Source organism: Phalacrocorax aristotelis, chromosome 2, assembly GCF_949628215.1.
Source record: "Phalacrocorax aristotelis chromosome 2, bGulAri2.1, whole genome shotgun sequence".
Lineage (NCBI taxonomy): Eukaryota > Metazoa > Chordata > Aves > Suliformes > Phalacrocoracidae > Phalacrocorax > Phalacrocorax aristotelis.
Genome location: NC_134277.1, coordinates 155,490,300 through 155,511,484, shown reverse-complemented (window position 1 = coordinate 155,511,484; position 21,185 = coordinate 155,490,300). Strand labels below are relative to the sequence as shown.

At 43.2% G+C, this 21,185-nt stretch overlaps 1 protein-coding gene across 1 annotated transcript in view; it reads right to left on the bottom strand.

Annotated features, from left to right (window-relative positions):
* Positions 1-11,160: 11,160 nt before the first annotated feature.
* FER1L6 (fer-1 like family member 6) overlaps positions 11,161-21,185 on the bottom strand; it is a 101,102-nt gene continuing 91,077 nt past the window's right edge. Inside the window, exons 38-41 of the mRNA XM_075085760.1 lie at positions 19,629-19,870; positions 19,359-19,522; positions 17,058-17,158; positions 11,161-12,862 (exon numbers count right to left, since the gene is read on the bottom strand). Coding sequence (XP_074941861.1) covers positions 12,676-12,862; positions 17,058-17,158; positions 19,359-19,522; positions 19,629-19,870 — 694 coding nt within the window. The 3' untranslated portion in view covers positions 11,161-12,675. The remainder of the gene's footprint in view (positions 12,863-17,057; positions 17,159-19,358; positions 19,523-19,628; positions 19,871-21,185) is intronic.

Below are 21,185 nucleotides of genomic sequence, written 5' to 3'. Positions count from 1 at the left end.
CTTTTTTCTTTTAAGGGAGGTTTGTTGTTTTTTTTTCCCCAGTCCTCATCTTGAGTCCTGCACAACAAGCCTGAAAATGTGAAATCTTGAAGCTACTAACAGCTTTTCTATAGTGCAGCGTTTGATCACAGTGGCTCTTTCTTTACTGTGTGTTCAGTTTCTTCTTACATTCAAAACTATCAGAAACACATATATTTAATGAGCGTTAACAGAGGTTTTTCCAAAGCCTTCAACAGCAAAGTTACTTACTCTCAATCTGTTGATGGTTTGAAGTCTAGCAATCTTAGGCCCAGCACACATCAGGAACAAAACTCCCGCCGTGTTCAGTGGGAGCAAAATTGCTTCCCCGTGTGATGCTTTGCTACACCAGGGGCTGAAGACTGGCAGAGAGGCATTTCAGATTAATGTTTAAGCTGTGCCGGGGATGACTGACCACACAAACCACATTGTCTGTTCGGTGATTAGTTGAGCGTGAATTCTCTGGCACACCAATGTTTCAGGAGCTGTGCTCTGATGGTGGGCCTCACCGCGAGAGCTTTGCAAGGTGCAAGCAGGAGATGTACCAGCTGCACGAAGCTCAGCAGATGACTTGCAACTGCACACACCATTCAGAGCTGCACTCTGTTTGCTTCCCTTTCAGTGAGGCATGTGGTAGCAAGTAAAACCAACCCACAAGGATTCCTGTGTAAATGTCCTTACAACCCTGGGATGAAAGGTATTTTGATGGATTAAAAGAAGAGATCACAGTCATACATACTCATAAGTCAAGAGTTCTGTGAAAGCTCTGATTTAATGTTAATAAGCAGTGTAATCAAAGAGCTTTCACATATGAAGTACGTGCAAGCTGCCCCAGGTTAAAATAACATTTTCACTGATAAATTTGCCTTGCCCTCTCAAAAGCACTGACAAAACTATACTGCTTGTTTTCCTGAGGCAGGGATCATCCTTTATTTAATGCATTTCCAAGAGAAATTGCCAGTGGTTTTGAATCAACTGTAGCCTGGGAGAAACTTGCATAAAGACCTGCAAAAGTACTGAAATGCCAATGGACCCAGAGAGCTGAGATGAGACCAGACCATGTAGGGGTGGGCTAGTAGTGTCAAAGGTTGATCCTGCTCAGCACTGAGGAGGCTCAGCAGTGTCAGAGCCCATCCTCCATCACACATCCCACAGGGCACCTCAGTCCAGCTGGTAAGTCTGCTACCACCATGCTCGGGCTGCTCTGAAACCTGGCGGTAGCAGGACTAGCTGTGAAATTTAGAGCTGGTTCCTCCTCCGGCATCCTGCTGTGGATTGGGATGCGCTGGAGCTGGGTTCCAGGTCTGGGTCTGGTTTGTGCTGCCAAACCTTCTTGTAAAATGCACTTTCTGTAGCTCATTTTCACTTATTTTCAAGCAGGCTGGATGTTTCCTAGTCCCAATGACAGCAGAGATGTGATCCACCTGCTTTTAGCCTTTAATTTACAGCCAATAATTAAAGAAATTCAATAATACAGACTCAGGAAATAATATGCTGTGGGTACTTAGCGCCACACAAAGCACTGATGAGCCCAGTTAAACCAGGTGTGCATCTACTTTTCATTGCTGGTAGAAGATAAGCTTACTCCATCAGTATTTAAAATGAAAGAAGAACACACAAGGTTGCTTTCTTCCAAACAGGGAATTACTTGTCTGCTCTTGCAGTACTGCAAACAGGTGGCACAGGGGAAAATAAACAGGGGGTTTAGCTGTTCACTTGGCAATGGTGAATGGTTAATTTCAGCATTGAGTGAAAATTTATTTAGAAACGTTCTTGTCTTGTGATCAGGGACCTCAGGGAAAGCCTTGTGCTCTTGAAGCATGCAGAGGAGAGGTCTGAAAACGTGGATCACCTGAAAGTTAATTAATGGGTAGGATTCATATTGCATGCTGTGTTCATCCTTCAGCCCTGTCAGATGGGATCATTTAACAATGCAAGGCATGATCAGCAGGGCTTGTTAAATATTACAGCTTTTCCAAGATCAGACTCAAACAGTGATTGATATGTCTCTCTCCAGGTGTCATTCCCCCAGCCTGTCTGGGAGGCCTGCGGGATGCTCACAGTGACATGAGGAACGCCCTCACAGGGGGAACAAAATGAATGGGAGTAAATTCAAAGTCAAACCCATTGCTTTTTGTGCAGCTACTGAGATGTAGGTGACAGTAAGGGTAAGAGTAAGTAAGTGGCAGTCAGTGTTTAGTTTAGTGTGCGGCAAGATAATTTTCTTGCCATAAATAAATTATTGTATTTGAATACTAACCAAGTGGAACAACCTCTCAGGCAGATGTCAGACCTTTTTCTTCCTGTTTCTTAAAAAAGGTTTTATCTCTGGCATTAGCAGTTGAATGTCAGGGATGCCCCACATGCCTGGGTGCCACAGGGTGTCAGCATCCCAATGACTACAGGTGCAAGTGATTTACAGGTGCAGCATCTGTTTTTGGGTCCAATGGGAAGATCACCCTGGATAACCTAACACCTGCTGGGAAATAATTTGCCTGATATAGTAAGAAACATCTTTGGAAAGAGGGCATTCAGCTGTGCAAGTTCCCACCATCTGGAGCATGTTTGTGATACAAGCCCCCAGAGATTGATGGAAGAGTTTAGCCCCTCATACGGCTTTGTGCACAGCTCTGCCACTGACCCTGCTGGCTGCTGCTCGGTGGACAGCCAGCTCGGGCTGATGGCTCACAGTCCATTGGATACAGCAGCCCTAAGTTCTGGTCAGTCTGTGCTTTCTTGTCCCTAAACCCAGGTGACTTCTCAAACCACTAAATGCAAATGGAAACACCAAAGCCAATCTGTAAAACTTCAGCCCCAAAATCAAAGGTAATTTAGGAGGAAGTAAAGTTCTTGGAAATAAAGGTGTTCTGGGACTTGACTTGGGGGGGTCCAGGGGCTCCACAGTCACTGGAATTTTAGATGGCTGTAATGGGATTTCAACTACAAACAGTTGTTTCCAAACTTTTGCTTTTTAGCTGCCTACACAATCTTTGGTTTTACAAACCAAAAAGGCCCTGACCAAACCTGTGGAGTCAATAAAAAGGGTTTGGCCTCTCCATCTTTCTCCTCCCCATAAGAGATGTTACAGAGAAAAAATGCTGATAAGACATCCCAGCTTTACTTTTCAGGCAGAAAAGACTTTCATGTCCAAAACTCAGACAACTGGAGGAGCTAATCCCTATTTCTTGAGCACATGTCCTGGCCCCACCCTCTAAAGGTCTGTCCTGGTGGGCAGTGAGCATCACTGGTGAGAGATGCTGACCCAGGATCACACGGACAGCAGTGGAGAAGGTAGATATTCAGCTCTGTTGAGGGTTGGTTTACCATGCTCCTGGGAGGGCAAATCACAGTACCTGGCTTTGAAGCCCAGCTTCCATATTGTCACACTTTATGCATCCAGTCCATAAGTGCTCCTCACAAATAGCTACTCCAGCTCCCTGTGCCAAGAACAGGAAGACTTGGCCCCGGTACATCAAAAACCACCCATGCTCCCAGAGCTGTGAGAGAGCCCTCTTTGTGGTCATAGCTGCCGATGGGGCATCTGCATGAGCCGCACCCCCTCAGGGCTCAGCCAGAACAAAGTCAAAACAAACCATTTCCAAATAAAGATGTTGAAGGATGAGAAATGTGTGAACCGCGCAGAACAAGATGACTCTCACTAATTCTTTGATTAACAGATTGCTCTTATTATTACTGTTTGCTTAATATATTGACTTCACTGTATGATATTCACTGCGGTTGGGTTCCAAGGCTCTAAAGTAGCCTTTGAAGCTGCTATAGTGTAGTACTTTTGCACACGCATCCATCTGCACTGTGGGAACCAGCTCTACAGAGCTGCCAGTTGAAGGCAGAGCTGTTCCCTTGGGTGAAGCTATTCAAACACCAAGAGCTAAGAACATAATGATGGTGTCAAGAGGTCATAGGCTTTTGAAAAGTGCTTTGTTTGGTGTTTCAGTGAAGTTCTATTACAATAGCTAATTAAAAGTTCATCATATGCACCATATGCAGCCAACATTTATTTGCTGTACAGTCATATTGACAGACCAGTGTTTTGTCAGTGTATTAGAATTATGTGCTTGTTTCTGGAGTAGATTAACTATTGCTTATCTGTCAGGAAAAAGAAACATCACTAACAAATCAGTAAACAAAAAAATAAATCCTTGTCTCTCATGAGGTATCAACAGTCTTTGGAGCTACGTTTGGCTCTTTTTCTAACATTTTCCTGAAATCTGGCATGTAAGTTGCAGTTCACAGCTGGCATGGACCAGCGTACTCTGAGCACAACAAACCTATTCATATTTCCTCATGCTTGAAACCTGTCCCTTAGCCCAGCAGGGGCTTGCAGATGTAACCACTGCTCATGGGCACAAGGTGCTTTGATTGAGGATGAAGGTTTGAGAGGCAGGGCTTCCAAACAAGGCAGCTGGGCCAGCTGTGGCCACTTGGGCTGCAGGTAAAAAGAGTGGGTGAGGGAACCCCTCTGAGTTGTGGTACCCCAGGGTGGCCAACTGCCCTGGTTCAGGGACCTTTCTGGGTGAGAATTGTGGAAAATAACAAAGAACTTAGAGTAAAAGGAACCACTGGAGGAAGGTGACAACAGTATAACTATTTTGTTCAACCATGCTACCTAGCAATGTAGATATATGAAGAATTCTTGGTTTATTTTTAATATATTTGAATAGATATTACAGTATTTCCCAATCACCAATGACTCTCAATTTTGCCTACTAATGGATGCCAAATTTCTGTACATGCCTTTCCTAAAAGACCTTCGGGGAAGAAGTCTTATAACACCTGCAGATACCACCTGCAAGTCTACCATGTTTTCAGTGCCTGAATGGCAAAGGAAAATGCAGGCTGGGGCTGGACAGGGAAATTGGAGTTGGCTTCCTTCCACACTGCCAGCCTCCCCTTCTCTCCAGCTTCTGAGCCAGCAGTTGCGTGCAGTGGACTTGCTGATTTCCACCTTGCTCCCTGGCAGGAGCCAGCTGCTGCAGGAAGACTACCAGCCACCAGTGCAGCAAAAGAGGGAGATGTTACTGGTAACGGTGTCCTCCTGCACCAGCTGGTCAAGCTTTCAAGGAGCTCCTTTCAAGGAGCTGTGATATGAAAAATGATCTGTGCTGTGATGAGCAGGTATCTCTAAAAGAGCAGGGTCCTGGAATTAGCCTGTTATTTAGCTGTCTCTGTCATCAGAGACAGTTCAGCCAGGGCCACTCTTCGGTCAGTGAGAGAGAGGGAATAGACAGAGATTTTTCCAGCTTGCTCTTAATGAATGTGGCCTCCATTACTGCCACAGAGTCCTGGAGCCATGGCAGAGGTACTAATTGAAGTACCTCTGATTAGCCTCCATACCTGCTTGCAGAAGTGATTAAAAGAGATGCAGTCTTGAAGATTTTTATAAATCATCCTTTCTCCATCAGAAATATGTGAAAAGTTGATAATTTTTTGCTTTTGAGATGGGGACTTAATTAGAAACAGGAAGGGAGAGGTAGTTGTCATGTACCAAATGTCTGGGAGCCTGGAACCATATCTTGGGTTGAGTTTTTCCCCAGTCAAAAATAGCTGATAGAAAATGTATAAATTAGTCTGGAAGGAGACAGGACTCTGCACTTAGGAGCTGAAGGCAAACAGGCTATTCAGCCAAGCTCATAAATATCCCTTTTGGATCTCACAGCCACACACAGAGCAATGAGGAGCTCCTCCTGGCAATCAAAAGCATTTCTGTGATTAATGTGTGGAGGAAACAAATTTGTATGTTGCCTCATCAGGGGTTTGTTTCTTCCAAATGTAAAAGTCATTTTAATTTAGTCATTCGTCACTACTGGACCAATCTGCCGGGCGCAGTGCAGTTTGCGGGCTGGGAGCAAGGCAGAGAATATTCTGCATAAAGCAAAGCAGGGCAGACCCCCTGCGAACCCGCCTGACCCTGCTGGCTTCATGACCATGACTGAACCACCTTCCCAACAAACACCTCAGAAGCAGCAGCAACTGCAATGTTACAAGGTATTTCTGTGCTTGTGGAACAATTCAGTGCACTGGGATGGAGCTTTGATTTATAACATTCTACATAGGATAGATACAGCTGACTCTTACCTATATGGACAACAGAGTGGTGACAGTTAAACATGAAAGGCTCTAGGATACCTTCAAAAGCCTTGTGCTTGAAATCTGTCCCTTAGCCCAGTGGGGGCTTGCAGATGTAACCACTGCTCATGGGCACAAGGTGCTTTGATTGAGGATGAAGGTTTGAGAGGCAGGGCTTCCAAACAAGGCAGCTGGGCCAGCTGTGGCCACCTGGGGGGTGAGGGAACCCCTCTGAGGTGTGATACCCCAGGGTGGATGAAAACCTGACTCTCTGTGCCCTCTCAAAAAGCAAGGAAATGGTGTCATTTCTCTCTATTTGTGGTGTTTTTCTACACCAAGAATTCAAACGTCAGCACTTGGCCTGCCACGTGGTTATGTCCCTGTGTAGGAAAAGTCTGCTCTGCCTCTTAGGTGAAGCCTGGTTTATACTGAAAGCTTTAGTCTCCCTGAAACATTTCAGGGATACAGGCTGATAGTTTATTTTCAGTCAGTCAAGAGTCCTCTGGATTGAGTGGCTGAGCTGTCTGTTTTGTGACATTGCTGGCATTTTGGAGCAGGTGTGGAGCTGCTGTGAGACAAACACAGCTGTGCAACCATGGCTCTGCAACAATAGCCATGCAACCACGGCCATGCAACCACAGCTGCTGCTGATTCATTTGGGAGAGCTGTGGTCCAGCAGCAAAGTAGGTGTTAACTGCTGCAGTGGGATGGCTAAAGGGTTGGGGCAGTCAGCAAAAACATGTATTTCCATTGCTCCCCTGAAAATGGAAGGAACTGCATAAACAATAGCCAGCAAAAATTCTTTCCACTGTGGAAACAAATTAGAAAATCTCTGATGAGAAGCACAGTGTGTGAGTTGCTAGAGTTTCTCCCATGTGTGAAAGGGATCTTCTGACGCTCCTGTTCTCCTCCATGTCCTGCTCTTCCAGAGTCTGAGCAATGCAAGGCCATGATGCCAGGGTGGGCTGGCACAGCTCCTCAGATCCTGCCATCACCTCTCACAGTGGCTGCAGGGGCTCCCCCAAGTCTCCTGGCTTGTACTGGCATTGGGGGAGAGGCAAGCACACACCATGCTGGCTTTCAGCACAGGACCTGGAAATATTTGTCGATCAGCTAGGTTGTCAGAAAGGCCCCCACAAAGCCCATTTATTTTGGGATGGAGGCAGACATGCTGCCTCATTCGCAACAGAAGCAAATCAGCCTTTTGCCAAGGTCACATCGAAACAGGAGAGGGGTGTACCTGCTGCCAAGGGCTCTGTGCCAGCATCAAGGGGTCAGATGGCAAAGAAAGGAAAACAGACCTCCAGAGAAGGTCTCTGGAGAAACCACTAAGCTGCAGATGTGAGTGTAGCCCATCTGGACAACCCATGTACCAGCCTGGTCCTGCATGCTGCTGCAATGCTACCTCACCATATGAAATGCAGACTATCTGCACAGCACACAGAAACTGGCAGGATCCTGGTGAATTTTTGCAGAAATGACTTTGCAGATGATAAGCATGTTCTGGCTGGCCGAGCATGAGCCTGGGCTTGAAACTTCATCCTCCAGCACAGCCTCAGGGCTGTACCTTGCTGGAGCCAGGGCTGTTTGGGATGCTGTCGTTGTCCTGGCCAGTTCAGCATCAATGGAGACTTGGTGGGAACTTGGCTCACAGGGAAATCAAACGCTGCTTTTCTCTGCCTCACTCAATGGACAGGGAAGGGGTATTAGAAATTATGGGAGTTTTCTCCCATCCTCTTTTATACTGTGGTATTCAAGCTCCCAAGTTGTGGTGGCAGTAGAGGGAAGCCTATGCTTGAGTGTTCGTGGGGGTTTTGTGATGGGCTGGGATGTTATGAATTGGGACTAGCTAGTAATGGGTGCTGCACGCGGCACCATCCTTAACTCCCATTGAGTCCAGTGATCATTTCGCACTACAGTGTGTTCCGGATGAGCATACATCAACAGCTAGTCTTCAGCAGCTGGGCCAGGGTAACTTTTGCTTAGACAGGTAAATGTTGGTTTTTTATTGCAGATTTGTGTAGCAAGATTCAGGAACAGCAATTGTATTCTTTGGGAGCTGCTATACTGTGCAGTGTGAGACAAGACTTTTTTTATTTCGAATTAGCTATATGGGAATGCAAAACTGTCAAAAGAGGCCAATAACCATGAGACTCACCTTTTACAGTCATGTACCTGGCCATCATGTGGCCAAATCAGTAATAACAGCTCTTTTCTGTCCTTGCAGTAGGAAATCAGGCAAGACTGCAGCAAACCCCACTGTGCTGGTGTTACTGATAACTGTCTGCTTTGATTGGCTGACCTCAAAACTTCTGCTGCTTCTTAAGCATTTCATGTTCTTGCTCGCCTGTAGTATTACCATGCCGCTGTATGTTCCCAAACTGAGCCAATAAAAATGACAGAGGTATAAATGAATAGATATTTTGCTCAAGGACTCATAATTCAGTAATCTGTTGGTGTTTTTTTTCAGTATTGGTCCTTTTTATGGGAGGCCCTGACAGCATAGATTGGATAGTGATTTTTTCTATCCCTTTCCTCCTGCTCTGTTAAAGCAAGTGGTTTCATGTCTGTGCTCTGCAATGGCAGTAATGCTTCTTCCTTCTGACTTCTGTAATAATAAAATTTTATAAAGATTTCATTTTAGTATGCCCATGAATATGCCTGGAGCTGAGCTTTTTCTCTGCAGAGAGCCATTCCTCTTCTTGTGGTTTACACCGGTTCTTGATGAGGTTCTGCTTTGCTTTTCCTCCTTAGAAGCAGACTTTCCATTTCTTTTCCTCAGATATTCTCCAGCTGTATCACCAGAACAAGGCAGAGGTCCATCTTCCCTTGTTGCCCCGTCTCTACTGTGGTGCTGTTGGACATCTGCTGGTAGCATTTTTAAACCTGTACAATTTCTTCTGGTGCAGTTTTGCCCAGTGATTGAAAATGCAGCACATCCACTTACAAAAATGGCCACGCGCATGGGTGACATCAAGTCACTATTTTCTGTGTGTCCTGATGTGTCCTGTTGAGAGCAGCAAAGCTTTGGCACCAATATGTGTTTCCATGCTAGAGCTGGCTTCAGTCTGGTGAGCACAACCATCTGCCATGTCTGTCCTCAGTCACCCAGCTTGATGAGCCCATAGGTCTAATCAGCTACAACTGAAGCAGGAAGAGGTGATCAATGCCCAACAACACTAAATCATGGGACTCTGTTCTCACTCTGATCTTTAAATACCAACAGGATGTGAGTTTGCGTCTAAAAATGTGACACAGGGTACCTGAAATCAGGCACTCAGAAATTATTACACCCCAAAATTGAGTCTATCTTCAACAGTTCAGGCATAGGTCTCTTTGTCTTTCAGGTTTGCCCCCCAAAAGGATAACATCTGCTCCCACCTGACATTTTTGTATGCAAAAAGCAGTGTTTATTATTGCTAACCAAATGTCTCAAAGCAGGATGTGCCTTTTGAGATCAACAGTGCTAGGCTATTATTTCCAAATATTTTGGGGATTCCTGGCTAGCCTTTCCATTCCAAGAGCACAATCTTACATCCACAGATCTTGTATTTGCCAATGGTAGCACTCAGCTATTTAATGAGCTATTTGTGGTCAGCAACCAGTTGATAAAACTTCAAGCTGTATGAGCTGGCCTCAAAATTGAGCTGGCATAATTGCAGACTAATGTTGAGATAACTGGATAATTGGGTAAGGATCTCTTCTTTTTGTATTAAATAGACAGGAGCCCTTGACAATAACAACAAACCTCAGTGTAAACCTCACTCCCTACTAACCACAAAGCCCATGTCACCTAAATTCACTTAAGATGCAAAATCATAACATCTGGCACCTGTATGACTAGTCCAGCATTGAGTGTTGCTGTTTTTTGTCTCTAATACTTACTGACAGCCCTACCTCTCCGGCTACTTTGCAGCCATCTGGAAGATCATGGAAAGGTATTTGATTTAGCTTTTTCCCATAAGACAACACCATCCAGCTCAGCCTACATTTGTCAAGTGTCGTGACAGGCAGTTTAAGAGTTGTGGAAGAGTTAGCTTGCTTGCTTTTTGGCTGCGTGATGCCCTTTTTAGCCCAGACTGCAGGGCTATGCAGGGGTAATGGGACCTCAGTGTTCAGTGATACAAGGGGCTCAGGAATGGTTGTGCTGCAGGGGACTGAAGATCCCAGGGGCAGCAGGAGTGAAGAGGATGGCTATTTGCACTGGGATGCAAGGGATGAAGAGGGACAGGATCTTTGCATGGTCCCTGCTCATCCAGACTCAGACCAGGAATTGGAGGGGGATGTCATTTCATCCATCTTGTCCTAACAGTGCTGCTGCCACTGTGTGCTTGCTGCTGGGGTCCAGAGGCAAGGCTTGGGCCTGGAACCATGCAGGAGAACCGTCTGGCAAGGGCAGGGTGCTCAAGGCATAGTCCAGTGCTTCACACAGTTCATGGCAGCAAGGGCAAACAAGTAGAGTAGACAGATGGACACAGCAGCTGCCATGCAGGATCAGGCCTATTGCCCCGACACACTGGAAAAAAATCAAGAACCATTGGCTTAATGGCTGTCACAACATACCCCCTCTTGTCACAATTTGTCTCCGGCCTTTCGCAACAAAATAATTTTATTTGCTCTTATTGGAGCCTTTAAAATTCTTTTCCAAAATTCATGGTATGGTAAGACATATTAGGAGAAATAACATTTCCGTTTGTGTTTCATACAGGTCCAATTGCAAAATAGCAGAAAATTGAAAAACAAGTGGTTTCAGAGGAATGTGTCACAAGTAATGTGTAAGCAGAGACTGCACCAGATGAGGGCCCAGTGTAAAGGGATACGGGACAAAGAGGGACTTGAGGGTGATCAGCACCTTTTCACATCACTGTCTTCTGTTGCTACATTTAACTACTGCAGATTCAACCACGTAATTTTGTTCTAATTTCCTGGTCATATTAAATATACTTCTAAAGGAAAATAGCCTAACAGTAAAATCCATCCAGTGTGGTCCTTTGCCACATGTCTAGTTGTAATGTAATTACTCAGGTACCTAAATAATTTAGTTATATTTATTTTATACTTAGCACATGAAATTTAGAAGAAATACAGAGTCACAATCTGCTGGGTGAGGAGGGGATGGGATGGTTTCAACCTGCCTGTAGCCATCTGCCTTTATAATGGAATAAGGAAGTGGCACCCTTACAGCAATTCGTCCCATCCAAAATAAGCCTCTAAAATGTTTTTTAAATGTAAAATAATTTCTCTGTGGAAGCTTCACTGATACCCATTTTTCAGAGTAATGCAGTTACCTGTGTTGTAGGGCAGAGAACACAGAGGCTCACTGCACAACCTCAACAGGCCAGGTACAAACAGCACCACACAAGCTTCCCACAGAGGCGGCCTCTGAGAGTAATGCAGATGCCTACGTGTCTATTCCTGCACCTTGAGCTTGGCAGAATTATCAGCATTTCCAGGATTTGTTTTTCTTGCCTTGTGATACTTCAAAATTTGCAAAGGGTGCTTGCACGCTGTGTGATCTGGGCATGATTGAAAGCATTTTCTCAAAGGCCACCTTTACAACATGTCTAACCATGGATGAGACTAGAGGAGATTTCTATAGCTACTTCAAATTCATACGCACTCATTTTAAGGCCAAGTGGGGTCCTTAAGTTAGCAAGCCTTGCCTTGTGCATGACACAGGCTGCAGCGTTTTCTGTATTCTTAAGTAGGATGAGGATTTTCGCATTGACAGCTGTGTAAGGTTTTATTCCTCATTTTCTTTAATCCTCTATGATTTGTTCCGCTCTGCAGCTTTTCTCTTTTCCATTCCTCCTTCCCCCTGCTTTTCAAGCAGCAGGATTCTCCCAGTTGTCTCTCCTTTACAAGGTTCATTTGCTACTTCAGTGCCTGTGGCTGAGTCTTCATCTTCCCAGTCCCTCTCCTCCAGCATCCTCCAGCACTTTCAAACTGCAGCTGAAAAAAGTTCTTTCCATCTCTGCTCTTAACTGTCACCAACACTTACCTCATTTATAAGTGTGTGAGATGTCTTTACAGAGCACAGAACTTTTACTGAGAGGTGGAGGATGACACCGAATGAGACAATTTAATCTTAGATTTTTTCTTTTAATAAACCTTTTATCTCAAAAAAAAGCATGCCATTATAAGGTCATTGAAAAATAGTGTGAATCATTAATTACAAAACTATGCAGACTGAACTATACATTTAACTTTTTATACAGATTTTGCTCTTAATATTTAATCATTTTGCTGTGACAATAAAACCTTGACTGACAGGTCAGTTTCCTAGCATTAAGGAATTTACTTTAAAACAAAATTTTAGATGCAGAATCAAACTTTCATTGTCAATAAAGCTGCAGCAGAATGTTAACGAAAATGTACATTAAGGCTGGGCTTGAATGAGCAGCCAAAGAAGACATTAAAATATTCTGAGAGCTCCCGTTTCTGATACGAATAGTTATGTTTTCTCTTCACAAGGAATGAGATGTGTTTCAGGTTGATTAATTCTGTATGCCTGACTTCTATTTTTAACTGAAGTGTTTGTATATGATTAGTTACAATGAGAGCCATAACTTACCCTTGTCCTACAACTATCCTACGACTGATTGCACCTGGCAGCGTGTAGATGAAAAGCACCAGGAAGACAATGAGAATAAGTAGAATAATGCCAATGATGATGTACTTCTTGTAATTTCTCCAGATCAGATGATACAAACACTTGAAAGGATTTACAAACCAAGAGAAGGATGTGTCTGGTCGGCTAAAAGGGGAGAAAGAAAAAGAATAACTTTTGTAAAGGCAGATCCATCTATTTCCAAAAATACCCCACTGCAAAATGTATGTTTGAGTCTAAAAATTACTTTAACTCCTGGGAAGCTGATGAAGAGTTTAGAGGGAAATTCCATGAGTTTCACATATTATTGGGTCACTCTTCTTCTATCCATCCCTGAGCCCAAGCTCCACACACTACTCAGAACAAAATTCAGTTCACACTTTGTAGCTACTCAATTTAAGGCAAGATATGGGGTTCAAATTTACAGACAAGATCATGATAAATCCTAAAGAAGAAATGCAGACATCTTGAACTTGAGTACAAAAGCTTTCTAATCTTTTCAAGGAACTTAGCATTGCAAAAGCACTAATGAGCCACTATAAAAATTCTGATTGCTCAGTGATAGTCATAGTGCCGTAACAGTCAGAGCCAGCTCAGGCCTGGCATATGGCCCAAAATGGCATATTTTCAGAAGGAGATTTAAAGCAGACGTCCTGAAAACAGGAGATGAGATGAAACCTGAAATCGAGGTAGTTTGCCTGGGTACATAAAGAGGAGCCACCTTCTTCTGGTGGAGAATATCTGCACTCCACTGTCCTAATTTTTTTCCGAACGTTGCCCTATGTCATATTCTCCTCACTAAACAGGAGTTTTTTCACACTGTGCAGCAAAGCTGGCTACAGACAGAGAGGAAACCAATGTTCTCCTTCAGAAAAATGTTAGCATAGTCTCTCCTCCGGCATGCCACCCAGCTTTGGAGGTCACTATGCCTCTGACTTCAACAGCCCTACCCCTGCGATGAGCTGAGGCAACGTCTGTCAGCTTTGTGTGATGGGATGACCTGACGAGTATGGTGGTGTGTAGAAACATTAACACCTGCAAAACTGGGTGCAGGTTGTCTTTCTTAACCAATCTGTAACTGTGCAGATGGTGCAGCAGTAAGGAGAATGAAATTCAGACTGAGGATCACAAAAAGCAATGGCCTTGTCTCACTCCAGAAAGCTGTTTAAGAAATTTAAGCAATGTCTTAGTCAACTGGAGAATTCAGCATTCAGCTTGTGGAAGTGAAAGCCAATGTGACAGAAAGGCTGTAAAAGGCCAAGTGATTATCTTTTCATTAAAAACTGTGTTTTACACTGAGGTGGAAATGACTCAGAAATAAATCAACAAATAAACCCTCCAGGTTAAGAGGAATTATTAAAAAAAAAAAAAAGATACTCCAAAGAGTAAAACTTACTGAACAGACTCATTACCATTAGTCTGCGTGTTCCAACTACTCAAAGGCTTTTCATAACCTTTAAAGACAGGGGGTAAAAGCCGTACTGTTGCTCATTTGTTTTCTTTGCATTGTAGGCAATAGCATTCGGTACCAGTTATAGCAGAGTATTTGTTATAATAGGGTGCATCCGGAAAAGCATCCTGTCTTGATCGGCGGAGATGAAGAGATGGATAACTTCATGGTGCTTTGGCCAGCAGGAAATTACACTCACTGCACCTTATTTCTCATTTGCATGTTTCTCTTTAGTTCCCAGACATTTAATCTTTGTCCACCTTTGCTCTGGTATGTTAAAGAGTCTGCTACTGCCTAGTAGCTCCTAGAAGATAACTCTGGTTTTGAAATTATTTGGTTTCTTAATTTAAAAACTTAATTATACGAAACAATCTGAAAATTTCTCTTTTCCTCTGTGTGAGCCTAGACGATTAGCAGAAAAAATGTGAACCTACAGTCCTGGCATAGAGATACAGAGGTCCTGACACAAAGCTCCTTAAGATCCACGTCTTCCTGAAGAGAACTCATTTCAAGTGCAGAAACAGTAATCTCTTATCTCTCAGTAGATTTTGACTGCTCTGCATGTATGAAGCTCATATTCCATCACTCGGGGATGCTCAGCTGGCAAACTTTAATATCATCTTTATGGAACTGAGGCATGCAATGTCTTCAGCTATGAGTTTCTTTTCTTTCCAGAAATGAGTGTCTAGCTAAAATAGTGTTTATTATCCACATGCTGATATCACTTTAGTAACTTCAGGATTTATTTTGCCTAACTTTAAAACTTAGATGCCCAACCTGGTTAGTCATGTGGGCTGTCTGCGTGTGGGGAGGAAGGATCTTCTGGAGGATGATTCACCTCTTTCCCCAACTCCCATCTTAAGATACGTGTGTTAGGTAAATGGGGTGACTCACCCACCTGTGCATGAGCAGCTACAAAAGGAGTCTGAATGGCTTCCACCTGAGATGGGTGACGTCAAGTGAGACTAGTCCCACCCTAATTTTAATTTAATTGAGGCATACATCTCAGTTAAGTGTAGAGCTGGGTTGAGCCATGTGTTGGCTATGTATTTCATCATAAAAACTTGGATGTGGAGCCTCTCTGATTACTCAGTGCAAGATCTGGAGGAAGACTGGCTTTGTGGCTTCTGGGTCAAAACGCCTCCAGGCTGGCTGTGCAGCAAAGAAGGGGCCACCAGGCTGTTGCAAACCTTTTGGTCCAACAGCATATTTGTGGATAAAATGCCCTTGAGGTGAAAACACAGGGAGCCCTGGAGCCCCAGGACGCTTGGGGTGCATGGGCTGGGCCTGAAAAAATGAGAGGGGGCTTTTGTGCATCCTGTTGACAACCTTCTGGACATGTAATATTTCTATTACACACTACACTGCCTCTTTAAACTGCCTAGGCTGATTGCTTCCCACCAGATGCATTTCAGAGCTATCCCAGTCTTCTTTTCTCTGTAAGACAGTGCTTTAGTTTCATTACTGGAAATCTTTCAGGCAGACATATGTCAGGCATAGATCACCCTGCCTTTGGGTAAAGATATTGGGTGAAACGATTGATTAAAGTCTTTCCAAGGCTAGTTTTCAACAAGTCTCTGATACATCTAATTTTCAGGCTAAATTTATACTCTTTGTAGGGGTATTGGTGATTCCACCTTTATGCTGTTTTCTCCTCTTTCATGTTTGTCCTGAGATATATATCAAACCAACAAAATTAAACAGAATGTGCAATGATTACCATTATGATCAGCAATTGATTTTTAGAAGCTTTGGTAGCAGGAAATATAACATCAATTTTTCTCTCATTACTTTAGTAGAACAAAGTACTTGAGCCAAAATAGATTAGAAATACATTTTTTCTGAATGCAAAAATCTCAGCTGATAATATTTTTTTGATGTGGCAAATACTGAAAGATAAAATGCTCCTTCTAGATCAACTGCCTTTGTTAAACCATTTAAAATGTCTTCATTTAAGTCTTATGATTAAGTATAAACATCTTCATTCTTTCTGAAGTGTAAAAAAATTAGAGATAGATTTGCTAAAGTCTTATCATTCCTGCATGACCCAATTTTCATGTTTTATGAGTCTCTATCTGCAAGTGATTAATTTATGCAAGAATAACTAGATGTATGCATCTAGTTATTAACTAGAGGTCAGTTTTCCATGGATATGTAGCAGCTAAGACACCTTTAAATGTGTGCAGATAATTCTTAGAATCATAGAATTATTTAAGCTGGAAAAGACCCTTAAGACTGAGTCCAACTGTAAACTAACTGCCGAGTTCACCACTATACCATGTCCCTAAGCACCACGTCTACAAGCCTTTTAAATACCTCCAGGGATGGTGACTCAACTACTTCCCTGGGAAGCCTGTTCCAATGCTTGACAACCCTTTTGGTGAAGAAATTTTTGCTAATATCCAAAATTCTTGTTTCCTAATACTAAGACTCTGTCTCCTAATGGTCATATAAAAAAAAATCTGGACAGAGAAAATATTTCATACAGTCATTTTAAAGCACTTAAACATTAATGGCTTATAGTTATCCTCTTAACATAATAAATATCATCCATCTTTGCATAAGTTATGATGGTTTAAGATGTTATCATATGCCAGGTCCATTATGGAATGAGCCCATACGTGAACTGTAGTTGAGGAAAAATGGGCAGATTTATTTTGGGTTCCAGAGGAAGGCATTTCAGCCATCCTGGAAAGTGTTGCCAGCTACAAGTCCTGGCAGCCAGCCCCGCCAAGAGGGAACCCAGCAATGAACAAATTGGCCAAACTGCATGCTCGAGGTTACAGCAGGAAAGAGAAGAAAAGCCAGGGGGGGAGCAAGGACACCTGCTCTTCCCCGTATCCAGCTGAACACCCCTGTCCCAGCTTACTTAATTCGTATGCTCCTACTCACTTGGGTTTTTCCAAGGGCTCGGGCTCCTTTCGAGCTTTGCCTACTGGATTCTTCTCAGCTTCTTCTGCTGTGACTAAGTGAAACTCAGCTTCCACTTTGCCCTGGATCAGAGAGGTGAAACGTAAACATCCAACCCTGGGTTATTGTAATTAAATCACAGAAGAATTCAGCTTGTGGAGAAATTATGACATGAGCTGAGGGTGAAGGAATCTGATTAAAGAAAATAAGATAAAGTCTTTGCAAATAAAGAGAAAACACAAAGGAAAGCCCAAGCACCAAATTCCTGACTTGTGCTCAAGGACCATGAGGAAGGGGAGGTAGTATGTTTTCTTCTAGACCCATAAGTAACTTTTCTGCTTCCTAAATTACAACATAATTCATCTGAACAGACCTGTCTTCCATCTAGCACACATCCTGGTGAAGCCCAACAGCTGAGCTGGAAGCTGTGCTGATGGTTTGGACAAGGTGCAGTCCATCAGTGGGGGGAAATTCAGCCAGTCACAAGCTGTGGAGCAGTTGAGCTGTGGGGTCTCAGCTTGCAAGAAGATGATGAATAGAAATGAGACCTGTGTGCAGAAAATGTCTAGTCCTAGAGCTCTGTTCAGGCTAAAAGAATAGGGGTCTGACAGTTGGATTCCAAGTCAATTTTCTTCATAGATGGCCAGAAGATGATAGTCAGAACTGTGAGAAAAGGATAACTTTGGTCAGCAGCAACTGACTGATAATTTCTAGAATTCAGAAAAGTCATAATGGAATATAACTGCTGCTTTACTGCTTGTTTTTATCGTGACAAGCCATTAAAGCTTGTTGAGTGACTAATAAAACATTAGCACTTATAAAAGATCATGTCTGCTACACCTTGCCATAGAAATATGTAATCTGAGTTATTTGGACTATTAGTATCAACTGTAACTTCTGCTATAGAAGCTAGGGCTTCCTAAATATGGGTTAAATATTTGTTTTTCTCTTGTACCCACAGCACAAATCTGTTGTTAAGTCTGTCTGTGTTATGTTACAGAGACATTCTCCCTTTTCCCTGTTTATTGGGGGTTTTCAGTACTATCTCCTCTATACATTTAATTAAGCCAAGCAAAAAAAAAATTTAAGATTTCAGAGATTTAAAGATTCCAGTAACAATTAAGAGTGGGTAAAAATCAAATCAGCTTCATAAAATCTGTGATGGATGAAAAACAGACAAATGGCTTTTCATGTATTTGTTACTTTCCTACCCCATACATCTGTGGATATCAAAAACTAAAGTGTTAATCTACGGCCAGTGGCTGGGATTCAGCACAGAACTGGGCTGAAAGAAGGGTGCGGATAAAAGGGATTAATGTGGAAGACAAGGAGATTGAGAGGTGAAAGTGGACCAAAGACCATGTGCAGAGTTAACTTTTGTGATGTACTTCATGCCTAGATACATGCACTCCACCTAGGAAACGGAGGAGCAGAGCTGTCTCTCACTTACACTGAGTATCCCTATACTGCTGTACTAGTACAAAGGAGACTTAAAGACAGGGAAAATGGAGAAGTTGTGTTAAATACTGAGAATTTCAGTGTGGCTCCAGATTATACACAGAAAGCATTACAACATTATGAAGAGAAGTTATAGCAGAAAACTCTGAGATAAACGGATACACACTGAGTGAGATTTATAACCTGCTGCAAGCCTTGTTATTTTAGAGGCTTCAGGGAAATTAAAATTGGTGTGGCAGCATTTGTGCTCTTCTTAGGATAATACTTCTAACATAACAAGTCTTGCAGAGTTTGGGGGAAGTTGTCATTGTCCTTTGCATTCCTTAATGCCAAATGTATCCTGCCACTAAACTAAAAAGTGTTCACTTAGTGAGCATACTTCAACCGGAATAGAGAACTGTGCTTTTTCTACTTGAGCTGTGTCGCTAGCAAGGAGAATAATGGTAGACTCCACTCCAAAATCAGTTCCTTGGACCTGGTTGCAGTGCAAAATAAAGAGAAAAGAAATAAATAAGCAGGTGAGATTCCTCCCAGGATTTCCCCAGCTGACAAAGTTGGCTGGAAACATCTGATTTTCCGCTCTACCACTGTGCTGGGAGACAAACATTAGAAGAAAGCAACGAAAAAGTACAAAGTGCTCTGGTTGCCTGGGATTGTATGAACCACATCAATGGGGGACCACTGTAGCATTTGGAGGAGTCCTATGCATTACCAGTGGCAGTTGTTCTTCAGATGCCATATCCAAAATTATGATGTCTGTCTCAGGATCTCAGCAGAGCGTATCAGCCCCAGAGAAAATCTGTTCATCTGTAGTGAGCTGCCTACCGTGAGCTCCCCAGCCTTGACAAAAGGCCACCAGCCTCTGACACGCTTCTGCTGAAATATGGAGATCTTGTTTTCTGCACCTGCTGCCACGACCATCTCTAGGTTACAGCTCTTGGCTGTCTTTGCTGCTCGAGGGAACCCATTCAGGTTCAATTCAAGAGAGCCTGGAGGGATAAGTAATGTGACAACACTCAGAAACCAGACAGATATATAAAATACTGGTCTGGCAAAACCTCAGGTGAAGTTCAGATAGATCCATTGCACACTTACCCAAGAAATCGTCTGAAGAGAGTCTTTCAAAGTCCCACACCTGAAGCACCAGTTCAGCAGGTATTTTGCTCTCTGTCTTTTCCAAGGAAAATATGTTTTCTCTTTTACTAACCACCATTTTTTTCTCTGCTGGGAGATAGTAGAATGGGAACAGAAAGCGCCAGTTGAAGTTGCCCTCTCCTGTCAAGGAGTTGTAATGTACATCTGTCTCCTGTTTGTCCTCTTCCAGGCCCTTTATCCATCTACGGCAAAAACATAGTGGAATACACTGCTGTCACCGGGTGAGCTGGAGTTGTGGTTGTTGTTATTTGGTTACAAGCACGATAATTTACTAATTCCTCCCTAATCAATACAAGGTAACACACCGTTCAGGACGGCTACACACAGTGACAGCCCTGGCTCAGGGATCTCAGCTACCTCTGAGCCATGGCACAGGCTGCAGCAATGGCCAGTGATGATCAAAATTTGAGAGTGAGAACGTGATTTTTGTTTAGATCAGATCCCAAAGTACCAGTTGGCCACTTACTATTGGCCAAGATGTCTGTCTTGTTTGGGACCAGCAAGGACAGCATCATTCATTTATCCACTACTAATCACCCTGTATTCATGTTGTGCCACGCTAATAAACTCTGTGTCGATGTCCCTAGACTGATTTAAGTGCTCAGTATTGGAGTCTAAACCATTTGTAGTTTGGAGGCTATAAATATGCCATAAATAAATAAACCAATCTCCCTGTTTTTTTCTTGTAACTTCCTCTTGATTTCTGCTGCAGTGTGCACAACATCTGATGTGCAATACTATGTTACAAAAGGACAAAACTTTCCTAAACATGATCTTGTCTTCTGGAGAGCTCCACAGAGGTAATGATCCAGCTAGGTATGCTTTAGTTCTGAAGGTGATTTATCACAGCTTGAGTAAAGACTAGCATTTTTGCACTGCATCCAAAGAGTGGCTTTCCCCTGCAACCCCATTATTTCAAAAAGTAATTGGGAAAAACAGTAACAATCCCAAGCACAGCACTGCCCCTAGTGCAAATCCATGCCTGGTGACAGATTCAGTGCCATGTGCACTGTCTGAATGTAAGGGGATTTGTGTCGTCATCATTAAGGCACAGAAGCAAAAAATTATCCACTCCGGACTTTCCCTTTCAGACTGCTCTGGCATTGATAGTGGTGTCCTCATGTTATCACACAGCTCAGCACAAAGGCTGGCTCCCTATTTATTTCCTCTATTTTGTGCTCTCAGCTACTCTGCTGCTGCTCTGAACACATTAGTTTATTGCTAAGTTGGATATATCTGTGTGAGCACCAGTGATTTCAGAGTAGTTCCTCTCAGGGAATTGCAAAGGGAGGTTTGCTTAGTCAGTGTGTGCAATAACCACCCTCACAGCATGCTGGGGGCCTTATGACTATATTAGTGTGTGCTTCACCCAGGTTAATATCACCTGCTCCAAAAGAGTGGTACCGCTCCCGGTGCCCCACACAGCTTGGTCAGAGCTCACACAAATTTCCCTGGTAAAATGCATGTAGATATACCCTGCAGGAGTAAGAGCTGCCA